General features: G+C 36.4%; 1 protein-coding gene across 10 annotated transcripts in view; it reads right to left on the bottom strand.

Moving 5' to 3' along the window:
• The window catches only part of ITSN2 (intersectin 2), a 158,769-nt gene that overhangs the window by 89,154 nt on the left and 57,040 nt on the right, over window positions 1–12,575 (bottom strand). For all 10 annotated transcript variants that reach the window (XM_067703576.1, XM_067703570.1, XM_067703571.1 and 7 more), the window contains 7 exons: window positions 11,963–12,100; window positions 11,413–11,498; window positions 10,455–10,717; window positions 9,221–9,370; window positions 6,931–7,071; window positions 6,410–6,497; window positions 516–655 (listed from right to left, as the gene is read on the bottom strand). In XM_067703576.1, the coding sequence (XP_067559677.1) occupies window positions 516–655; window positions 6,410–6,497; window positions 6,931–7,071; window positions 9,221–9,370; window positions 10,455–10,717; window positions 11,413–11,498; window positions 11,963–12,100 (1,006 nt within the window). The remainder of the gene's footprint in view (window positions 1–515; window positions 656–6,409; window positions 6,498–6,930; window positions 7,072–9,220; window positions 9,371–10,454; window positions 10,718–11,412; window positions 11,499–11,962; window positions 12,101–12,575) is intronic.

Genomic DNA, 12,575 nt, shown 5'->3' with positions numbered 1-12,575 from the left:
CTGACAAAGGTAATTATTTTTTAAATGTATAGATGCGGGCTTCCCTGGTGGCGCAGTGGTTGAGAGTCCGCCTGCTGATGCAGGGGACACGGGTTCGTGCCCCGGTCCGGGAAGATCCCACATGCTGCGGAGCGGCTGGGCCTGTGAGCCATGGCCGCTGAGCCTGTGCGTCCGGAGCCTGTGCGTCCGGAGCCTGTGCTCCGCAACGGGAGAGGCCACAACAGTGAGAGGCCCGCGTACCGCAAAAAAAAAAGAAAATGTATAGATGCCAATAAAAACAGTCATCAAAAACTGGAAACTATGGTAAATTATAAGTTTATTTACACGACTCAATGTTTATAATACACAGAGAACATTAAAAACAATCCTGCAATTCTGGTATAGCTCAAATTATAAAATAAATTATGAAATGTACTACATATAACAATAATAGCTTCAGTTATTTATTCAATTAAATCAAAATAAGGAAGGTAAAAGGCAGCTAACTAAAAATGAATATAATAGAAGATAAATACCTTTAGTTGATTGTTAAATGAATCCATTTCTGATAGCTTAGATGCAGTTTCTTTTTCAAGAGCATCTAATTGTTCTTTAAGTCTTTGGCATAATTCTCCCTTTTCTAATGATTTTTTATGAAGTAAACCGACTCCTAAATCTGAAATACAAACATCATACAGTTTACATTTGGTAGAAGTTCCTGTCATTACCAGTAATTAACATTTACTGTCTGGTCAAATTGGTATAACTAGAGAGCCAAAGGCTATACACACATAAGGTGGATCAACTCAAGGGAAAAAACAATCAGCAGTCATTTCCCTTTTTCGGATCATATCTTGGAATATCCTCATATGGAAATGTTATAAGCATTGGTTCTGTACTCAAAAGTACTAGAACTTGAAGTGACGCTCCACTTTGGGTAAGTTGCTTCACCAATCTGATCCGTAGGCTCTCCTGTTCAATGGGCATTATATCACCCACCTCATATATGAGGTGATGATATAAAGCCATTAGTACAGAGTCTGGCCCATAGTAAATACTCAATTAATAGCACCTATTGTTAAAGTAGCTTTCTATTTATTCTCAGTGCTACCAAGAATAGGGGAATATTCATTACAAGGACTCAATAAATATTACTAACTGGATCATTCAGTGGTATTATTTTAGGAGGTAGGAACAGAGAGCTTCATTTTATATGACCTTTTCTTACACATTTAGGCAAGGATGAAAAAACTGGATGGAAATATGTGATACAGATTACATTTCAATAAATTAAGATAGCAATCTTACCATCTATCTAAATACAGCTGACCCTTGAACAACAATTGGAGGGTGGCCCTCTGCTCTGTTGAAAATCTAAGTATAACTTGCAGTTGGCCCTCAGCATATGTGGGTGCAGTTCCTCCATATCCCCAGTTCTAAGTCCTTGGATTCAACAACCACGGATCTGTGTAGTACTGTAGTATTTACTTATTGAAAAAAATCTGCACAGAAGTGGACCTGTGCAGTTCAAACCCACGTTGTTCAACGGTCAGCTGTACATATTTTAAAACTTTATGGTATTTTTTAAAGTACAGAAATCTAGTACAAAATTCAAATAAAATGAAGCATATAGAGTAAAAAGTAAAAAAGTCTCTCTTCATCTCAACTCCTACCCCCCTCTTAGGTACTGGATATGTGCATATTCAGCATTTCCATGGGGCTTTAATGGGATCACGCCGTCTACACTGCTTGGCAACTTGTTTTAAATTTAATAACACATCTCACCATTAAAGACATCTAGATCTAGTTCATTCTTTAAAATTGCTCCCTGGTAGTCCACATTATGGGTATTCCGTAATTTATGTAACTATTTCCTTTTTGATTGCCATTTAGGTTGTTTCTGATTTTCTACTATTAAATAAAAATGCTGCCATAAACATACTTGTATGTACATTTTAACACACACAAGGAGGTATTTTAAAAGGCTAGGAGGTGAAAGAATTGCTACGTAAAAGGATGTGTACACTTTAAATTTGGACAGAAACTGCCAAACTGCCCTTCTAAAAAGCTGTACCAGTAACAATGACACCAAATTACCTGTTTCTGCATATCCCTATCACCAGATACTATCACTCATTTTTCTTTTTTTTTTTTAAACATCTTTATTGGAGTATAATTGCTTTACAATGGTGTGTTAGTTTCTGCTGTATAACAAAGTGAATCAGCTATACATATATCCCCATTTCTCCTCCGTCTTGCGTCTCCCTCCCACCCTCCCTATCACACCCCTCTTGGTGGACACAAAGCACCAAGCAGATCTCCCTGTGCCATGCGGCTGCTTCCCACTAGCTATCTATTTTACATTTGGTAGGGTATATATGTCCATGCCACTCTCTCACTTCATCCCAGCTTACCCTTCCCCCTCCCCGTGTCCTCAAGTCCATTCTCTACATCTGCGTCTTTATTCCTGTCCTGCCCCTAGGTTCTTCAGAACCATTTTTTTTTAGATTCCATATATATATGTGTTAGCATACAGTATTTGTTTTTCTCTTTCTGACTTACTTCACTCTGTATGAGACTCCGGGTCCTCCCACCTCACTACAAATAACTCAATTTCATTTCTTTTTATGGCTGAGTAATATTCCATTGTATATATGTGCCACATCTTCTTTATCCATTCATCTGTTGATGGACACTTAGGTTGCTTCCATGTCCTGGCTATTGTAAATAGAGCTGCAGTGAACATTGTGGTACATGAGTCTTTTTGAATTATGGTTTTCTCAGGGTATATGCCCAGTAGTGGGATTGCTGGGTCGTATGGTAATTTTATTTTTAGTTTTTTAAGGAACCTCCATACTGTTCTCCATAGTGGCTGTATCAATTTACATTCCCACCAACAGTGCAAGAGGGTTCCCTTTTCTCCACACCCTCTCCAACATTTATTGTTTGTAGATGTTTTGATGATGGCCATTCTGACCAGTGTGAGGTGATACCTCATTGTAGTTTTGATTTGCATTTCTCTAATATTAGTGATGTTGAGCATCTTTTCATGTGTTTGTTGGCAATCTGTATGTCTTCTTTGGAGAAATGTCTGTTTAGGTCTTCTGCCCATTTTTGGATTGGGTTGTTTGTTTTTTTGATATTGAGCTGCAGGAGCTGCTTGTAAATTTTGGAGATTGTTTGGAGATTGGAGATAAATTTTGAATGATTGTCACTCATTTTTCATTTTTGCTAACTGGCAAAAAAATTCTTATTGTCACTTTAATTTGTATTTTCTTGACAACTACTGAAATTAGATAAACATCTATTTATATGGCCATCTACTTACATTTATGAGCCATCATCTTGAATTGTCTCATCTCAACCTTTGCTGGCTTTTTCCTCCTATTGGCTTGTCTTAGTTTCTGATTTGTAGAAGCTCTAAATTCTTGTGGTATCATACATATTTCAATTTTTTTTTTTTACTGTTTATGACATCTTTCATCATGAAAAAGTTTTTCATTTTTATTTCATCAAAAACTATTTTCCTTCATAGCTCTATGTATTGTTTGAAGAGACTTTTCTGACACCAAAATTATAAAAATGTTTTCTTCTGTAACATTTTTTTCTAGAGTTATATTTTATGTTTAGCCTCCCACTTTACCTAGAATTTATATCTGCATAGAGTGAGGTAAAGAGCTTCTTCACCCCCCTTTCAACTATCCCTCAAATCACTTAATGAAGAGATAGTAACTATCAAAAGCCCATCCCTTCCCCACTGATGTTAAATGCCAACTTTATCTAATCCTAAATTGCCATATATATATATATATATATATATATATATATATATATATATATATATATATATACACACACATGCATGCTTGTCTCTAGACTCTCTATTTAGTTCCAGTGTTCTGTTTCTACTTTGGATCAATAATACATTATTTTAGGTACTATACCTTTTCATAACTCATGTTTCGGTATATGATAGGGCTAGACTCCTCCCCCCACCAATGTTTTTTCTTTTTAAGTCTTGGCTCATGTTGTGTATTTTCTCTTCTAGGTTAATTTGTGAATTATCTGTCAATTTTCATTTAAGGAAACCTGAATAAAACTGAATATATGGATGAATTAGTAGAGAACTAAATAACATCTTTAAAATATTGAGCAAGTTCATTCAGGAATATAATATGTATCTACTTATCCAGGAATCTTTTATGTCAATCAGTAAAGTTTTATGGCTGTGCATTTCTTCTTTGTTCATTTAACAATGAGAATGCTGATGTGAATGAGACCTTTTCCCCCCTTATATTCTAAATAAATACTTTTGATATACAGTAAAGTTGCTGATTTTTATATGCTGATTTTGTATCCAGGCACCTTGTTAAATTGTCTTATAATTCTAACAGTTTTCCAGTATTTCAATAAATATTTAATCATTAAATTACAAATCTGCCATATGCAAGGCCTTGCACTTTGTCAATGGTAGGTAAAAGTGAAGGATAAGGCATGGGTCCTATTCTAGTCAAGGTGGGAGACAAGCAATGGGAAAAATAACAGTAAAAAAATATTCATTCTTAGTATTCAAAATGAGCATCAGTAATAATGGATGTTTTCATATTGAATGTGATCATATCACATCTACGAGCACTGTGTTAGGTAACTGAAAGAGGCAACATGGTAGTGTGGTGGGCTTTAGGAGTCAGACACACAAGAATTTGAGACCTACTATTACGTGATCTTGGGTAATTACTTATTCTCTGTGAACCTCAGTTTTTCCAAGCTGCACAATGGAAATAACAACGACTACTTTACAGGGTTGTTGTAAAGATGAAAGGAAATAATGCATGAAAACTGCCTAGCATGGTGCTTAGCACAGGGCTGAAAATCTTAAATGGTTACTATTATGGACAGAGGAATCTAAGGGATACTGGGTACTTTGCAAACTCCAAATAAAAGCTTCCTATTCTAAACTGGACTACAGCAAAGATTAATAAATTTATAAAAGCTAAACTGGATCACATTCCACAGAGAAAGAGTAGCTCTACCAGGCCCCTAATAAGACATATCCTACATTCTCTTCACAATCCAAATACTAACAATGAAGATGACAATATACTTTCTACCCTGCACAGATCAGGAGTGCTGCCTTATCCTGCTTCTGGAATGCCTGTGAGGGGTAAGGTAGGAGCTGATACACTTCGAACGGCCAAGAAAAGCACCCTGTGCAAGGAAGATTGTCTGAGACGAGACATCAGTGGAAGGTGGGAGACATAATAAGAGAAGTTCACAAGATCAAATTTTCTATTCCTGGTATTCCTTCGATGTAAAGGGACCTTTACTAGAACAAGTCCCAGCTTCTTTCTAACTCTTAAATACTTAGTGAGATCAAGATAAGGACCCGGGTGTACACAGCCCTATACCTTTCCTATTCCTTGCTTTCTTGAGGTTGAACTGCCTACAGGAATCTGCATTCTTTTTTGTTCATGCACCCAGTGTCTTACGGGGCAGCTGTACTGCTCACAGGTAAGCCATGCTGTCTAACATCAGCTTTATTAATAATGAGGTGATATTCTGGTCTCTCATGTCTTGCTCCTTTGCCTTATTTCTTAATTTGTTCAGAATTTGGGCAAAGAAGAGGGATGAACCTATTTATTGGCCTGCCTAAAAAAACAAAAGTGTAATAAAGAGCCCTAGAATGAAAAAACTGACAGATACTCAGTGGGAGACATTTAGGATACTCTAGCTAGTTCTAACACATTTGCAGAGTTACTTTTCTTTAAATAAATCTTTCTTCTGCTACATTGTTATTGGCATGCTATCCAATGTAGAGATTTTTTTTTTCCTTCAGTTTCCTGGTTGAGACTTGAATCAAGAGAAATGTTATATTCTCATAAATTACACTGGAATATTTTGTTCCACAGATGTCAGAGGGCCAAGGTGGTAAAATTCCTTACATGAATCACAAAGTTAGATGATAAAAAAGGTCTGGGAAGAGCATACCAGTCTGCTTAGGCCTATCACTGCTGTACACTATCACCCTAGAATCCCAACAGGTTTGGCTCCATAGAAAAGTCTCCTCATGAACAGTTCTTTACTATCAGTGCAGGATTTTGCCAAAATGCACATATAGCCTCGTGTTCAAGCCAAACTGAGGTCTTGTTTAACTGTAATGTAACATTTTATTTGATTGGTATTTGAAATATATAAATAAAAATGGTATCAAGACAGGAAGTCAAACCACAATTGTTATTTTATTTCTATTTACATTTTATTGCTAAAAATGCTCCAACATGAGGTAATATTTTTCACATTGTTTAAAAATTTTTAACTATAGACAAAAAATGTTATTTATAACAGAATAATGCTATTTTAAAACGTAACAGAATATAACTGATACATTCAGAAAAGAATAAAAGAGGCAAAACAAACCTTAGAGACTTACCAGGTGTGTTACTGAGCTGCATATTTTTAATTCTTTCATTTAATAATTGCTTCTCTGGCACCAAATAGATAAGCTTATTTTGATATTCCTTATAAAAAGAAAAAGAAACTCTGTAATGTTGTCTAAGAATTTTCTGAAAATGTTAAAACATGATTTAATCACTCTTGAAACTTAGTATAGGAATAATACATAGAATAATATGTAAATTGCTTACAACTTATGGATAAACTAAAATGGAATTAAATGATGTATTTATTTACTAAAGACTTAAAACTCAAAGTGGTAAATGCCCAGATGTTGTATAAATATTAAGCAGAATTTAACCAGATGTTAAGCACAGTTTTAGGGAGTCCATGAGATTCCTGATATTATACAAGATTGTGTATATCTACATGCCTTTAGGAAGGATGTCTATCAGAGGCTCAAAGGGGTTCATGACCCCAAAAGTGAAAAACACTTTATTAGGAAGAATTATTAATAACTGCTCATGTTTAAGGACAATTCAGCAGCTAAGGACTTACCTGAAGTTCCTGTTGAAGCTGCCTGATTTCCATAATTTCCAGATCACACTGCTTATCCAGAACTTCCAGCTCAGTCTTTTGAGTTTGCTTCCTGAGTCGGACGTCTTGAAGTCTGCTTGAGATCTGCTGATGTTTGCCATTCTATAGGAAGAGAAACATATGGTAACATAAAATGCTAATAGGAAATGTTCTTATCAAGAGAACAATATTTTTATTTAAATTTTAAATGTCATTTATCATTTATACTCAGTCTAAGATAAATGTCTAAAACCAAGTTAACTCAAGAGAGTTATTAGCAGGAAATGTACCACTGTGAGTGTAAGAGCCTATTATGTTAAGATGAGAAAGCACAAACATAACACACTGAATTTTTTTCTCAACTCAGCATTTAGGCACTAATTCATAATTTTAAAATATAAACAATCTCTTAGAATAATTTGGAGGAATAAGTGTGTGCATATGACAATTAGCATTACATTCTCTGAACTTCTATTTCTATCCTCAATGCTGCCATCTAATTCTTCTAATTAAACAGTGTACAGGAGGGCCTTTTGGGGCCACACTACTCTTCTCCTATACCAATATTCCTTTCCCCTTGTTCTGAGAAAAAAAAAAAAAAAACAGAACAAAAAACAGCAGGATTCTCAATGGAAGCTAATAAGAAGGGTGAGGTGTTATGAGCTGAACTGTGTCCTCCACAATTTATATGTTGAAGTCCTAACCCTCAGTAACCTCAGAATATGACTGCATTTGGAGATAGGACATTTAAAGAGGTAATTAAGATTAAATGAAGTCTTATGGGTGGGCCCTACTCCAATCTGACTGGTGTCCTTATAAGAAGAGAACATTTAGACACAATAGAGACAGCAGAGATGCACAGGCAGAGAAAAGACCACATGAGGACACGGCAAAAGGCATCCATCAGCAAGCCAAGGAGAGAAGCCTTAGAAGAAATCGAACATGCTGACACCTTGATCTTGGACTTCCAGCCTCCAGAACTGTGATAAAAATTGCCACCTGGTCTGTGGTATTTTGTTATGGCAGCCTTAGCAAATAAAGTAGGGTGAGGAAAAATGAGGCTCCTGGTTAAAAATCACCAATAACGAAAGTTTTTACTGAAAAGTATGTTTCATATTTGAGAAATACACGCTGAAGGGAATATGCTGTGTCCACCCTGGATATCATGTTATTATCTTCAGCAAATATAAGTATAGGCCCTGGACCTTTCCAGACTCTACACATTAATCTATGCTACTGCTTGGTGTGTTACCCCAGTTCTTGGGGGGAAAACAATCAAAAGGTTTCCTCCCATTGTATTTTTAAGGAAAAACACACAGTCAAGATAACGGTTCAGACAGATACCCAAGTAGCTACACAAAGCAGTTAAAGTTTTTAGGACTGTTTTGTAGTACTATGGCATGATTAACAACTGTGGTATGCTTTCCTATTCATTTGAAGGCATAAAATAGTACCTTTCTGATGAAAGATATTGTGATTTTTTAAAAAAATGTAATTCAATTCATCAACCAAATAAAACATTAGACTACAATTAAACAAGATGTAAATATGGCTCTACTACATAGCTACACATGCATTTTTTGCAAAACCTTACTGTATAATCAGGTCAGGCTTATGGGATTACAGGGTCGTAGTAGAATAATATGCCTTACTCAGACCCTTTCTATCTTCTCACTTTGCATTTCAAGTAAAGTCTTTTAACAGATACTCTGACATCTGATGTGTAAAAACTGAGAAGCATAATGGCCAATATTTGTTAACAAACATAGTCTTTTAGAACTGAAAGGAATCCTAAGAGATCATTTAGGTCAGCAGTTTCCAGTCATTTTTTCTTTTTAGCAGTAAAATCCCTTTTTCCAAGCAAATTTTAGATAAAACTCCAATAAAAGTACAGCAGATAAATGTGGCGATTCTCTGTTGTGAAATGTGGGACGAAGAAGTGGGGAGAGGAGACGCTGTCCTAGCGCCTAGGCTCTCCTCTCCTCCTTCTGGTTATTCCTCTGCAGACCACCTTCCAGAGGCCATGCCCAAGAGTACCTTGTTTATCCACATCTGAACTAAGACCACAACATAATTCTCAGCATTTCCAGTCACTATCCTTTTTTAGTAACCTATACTGTCTAAACTGTTAAAAAGCACATATGAAAATATGACTATTTAATTACATTAAAACATAACACATTCATGAGGTAGATTAAAAAAACAATAATATTTTTCAACAGGTAACTCTAAGCATCATTCAGATAAATTTCACTTAAACCTATAGCCATACCAGTGCTTCCAACTCGAGATGAAGGCTTTTCTTTTTAGAGTTTAACCTGACAATTTCTTCCTGTTCTCTATTCCTTCGATTGAGAAGCTCCTGTCTACGAATTCTCTCCCATTCTAAACGACGTTGTCTTTCAAGTTCTTGTTTTGCTGCCTGAAAATAATGAATTAAAGTTAATTTTTAAATTAACAATTTTGCCTCATTCAAAAACTGATGGAATGACAAAGTAAAGATCAGGCAGCATTTAGCACTGAGTGGGCTTGAGTTTCTAAGGGTAACTGGGCAAACCTAGTTTTATCAATGGGCCTAATCTAAAGACTTCCACAAAAGCAAATTCATCCACCAGATTTTCTGATTGCTTCATAGGGCCATCCTCTTGCTGCAGTTACTTTTCCCTTAATAAACAAAAGGATGACTTCAGGGCTTCCCTGGTGGCGCAGTGGTTGAGAGTCCGCCTGCCGATGCAGGGGACACGGGTTCATGCCCCGGTCCGGGAAGATCCCACATACTGCGGAGCAGCTGGGCCTGTGAGCCATGGCTGCTGAGCCTGTGCGTCCGAAGCCTGTGCTCCGCAACGGGAGAGGCCACAACAGTGAGAGGCCCTCGTACCGCAAAAAAAAAAAAAAAAAAGGGATGACTTCATAAATGCAAATGTTAGTAGGAATAACTGTACCTTTATTCTGTCATCAGGGAAGAAAAATATTTTATTTACCTTATTTCAGTGCCACTGTAATTTACTGTGGTCCACGCACAGCCCTTGAAAACACAACCAGGCCTCCCAGGGACCCCACACAGCACCAGTTTTCCCAAAGACCTGTGCAAGCCCACCCTCGTGATCCCTCTCATGGCCTTCAACTCCCCACTCTCTTCTTTCTGCCTCTCCAATTACTTGGCCTTTCACTCTGGATCCTAAGCTTACTTTCGTTTAAGGACCTGATCACACTGACTTCTTCCTCTGGCTCCTCACTCAACTCAGCTTTGCAACCAGTCTTGCACTGATTGAGGTATCACCTGCAGACATGCTTTCTCTACCAGCTGCCAGCCCTGAAACCCCTCACAAGCAAGGACCCTCTATCTCTCCACAGGAGAAGGAAGATTCAGATTCGTACAGGGTAAGAATGAACGAATGATGCTGAGAAAAAGCACAACAAAAATTACCATTTTTTATCAAATGAAATGTAGCCACTTACTAAATGAAACGATTTTCCTGGGAAATAAAATAACTTAAAAAAATAACCTCTCGTCTTTCTATCTCTTTTCTCCTTTCTTCCTCCCGTTGTCTCTCCAATTCCCTCTGCTTCTCCAAGCGTTTTTCTAATTCCAGTTGCTTCTTCCATTCTTGCTCTTGTAACTCTCTCTGTTTCCGTTCCCACTCTTCCTTTTCCTTCTGGGCTTTGCGCTCTGCCTCCCTCTGCTGCTGCTCCATCATGGCCTGGCGTCGCTTCTCCAGTTCCATGTTCCCCCGCTCATAGTTGGCTTTCCGCTTGTCCTCGAACGTAACTAGATAAGGTATATTGTAAGCATTCTTCAACATCAAGCCTAATGAACCTGTAATCTAGTTTCAACGTCCTCATGCCTCATGATCACGTGACTGCTATTTCTCTGTGGATACTTCTCCGAAGGATAATTTTAACTCAAATGTAAATAGTAAAATATTTACTTTCTTATAAGAATATTCATTTTTGGAAAACAAATCTCTAAGTTTGAGTCCATCCAAGAGAAAAATAATTTTACTATTCCTGCCAATGAAAATGCTTTTCAATTTTTTCCTCAGCATTTTCTTCAAGGATAACCAAAGTTGTATGGCTATATATTTGTTATATTTGGTATATGTCATTAACTTTTTAATATTTTAAAATACCTACACATGTACTTTTTCAACCAGTATTTAAACTTTTTTTAAAGCTCAAGATTTCGTTACAAAGCTTGCTATAATGATTTTTCCAAAAGTGGGAGAAACACTTTAACTAGGACACCTAATACATACACTCTTGCCAAATATACATACCTGTCTCTTCCTCTCAGTTTTGACTATCTTAATTTTACTGATGTTGAAATCCATCCCATTCATCAAATAGTGTCTCGTACAGCATAAAAAATATTAAGAATTTAAAAATTCTAAATATTCATTTATATTTCATGGTAAAATTTAAGAGAATTCACAATAAATATACAACTTGGACACTCGATGCTACCTGGTAATTTTTTCTGAGGTTCCTCTTCTTGTATTTTCTGATATGAAGGCAGAGTTCCATTAATGGAATCAATTTGCTTTCCTCCTCTAAGAAAAGCAAACAACAAATAAATTTAGCATCATGAGATCTGAGAATTTTTAGACCAGACTATATAGACTACCACTGACTAGAGCAATTTAATATTTAGAATGTAATTAAAGGTATTTAAAATATAGTGTGGTCTATAGTTACACTGTACAGCAGTATATGGATTATCAAGCCAGAGAGATGTGGATTCAAATCATGGTTCAGCCAATTGCTATTCTTGGGTAAATTTATTCTTAATCTCTTTACACATCAGTTTCCTTATCTATGATGTGGTGAAAATACACACCTACTTCTAATATCTACTCTCTTCTCAGTGTAACTCATTAAATACCAAAATCAAATGGCAATGTAAATGTTCGATTTTCCATGAAACTAGAGCAGAGGCCTCAGGAAATCCCAAAGTAATAATCATGTCTGCCAAACATGATCGAAACAACACCCCTTCATCTACAGAGGCACTCACCTAAAAGACGGAGGGACAAGCTCCGGAGGTAAAGTCAGTGGCAATGGCTGTCCAGCTTTGGCCATATCAGTGAGGTGCATTGCAAGGATAAACTCCTCAGCTTTTAGCTGCCCATCACCATCAATGTCAGCCAGAGTCCTAAAGAAAATATGAAAATTCACAACTAAGAAAGTCTATTTAGAGTAAAATATTTTCAGAAGAGTTCAATTTTTTATTTTTAAAACAAGAATAATGACAGTAGAACAGCTGGGTTAACACATTTTAGTGAAAAGTAAATACACACAGAAAGTGAGCTAATTTTTACCCTTAATTTTCATATCACAAAAGAGAGGGAAGAAACGTTGAAATGGAAAGGGAAATATTCCTTCTGAAAAGGTGGCTTGTCTTGGTACATGGTTAATTCACCCATCAAATCACATTTAGCTCCACATTAAAAATGAGATATTCTCTAATTCTCCATAGAAGGCATTATATAAAAGCAAACAAGTTTTACTTGTAAAATAATTAAATGCCAAATTCTTGAGGATAACATTTTACAAAGCAATTTCATTAGCTTACAGGTTTGCATTAATTTCACATGGCCGCTTTTATGGAATGCTTCTGAGTCACAAAC

This window comes from Pseudorca crassidens, chromosome 14, assembly GCF_039906515.1.
Source record: "Pseudorca crassidens isolate mPseCra1 chromosome 14, mPseCra1.hap1, whole genome shotgun sequence".
Taxonomy (NCBI): Eukaryota; Metazoa; Chordata; class Mammalia; order Artiodactyla; family Delphinidae; genus Pseudorca; species Pseudorca crassidens.
The sequence above is the reverse complement of the archived record's forward strand: the minus strand, read 5'-3'. Positions and strand labels throughout refer to the sequence as shown.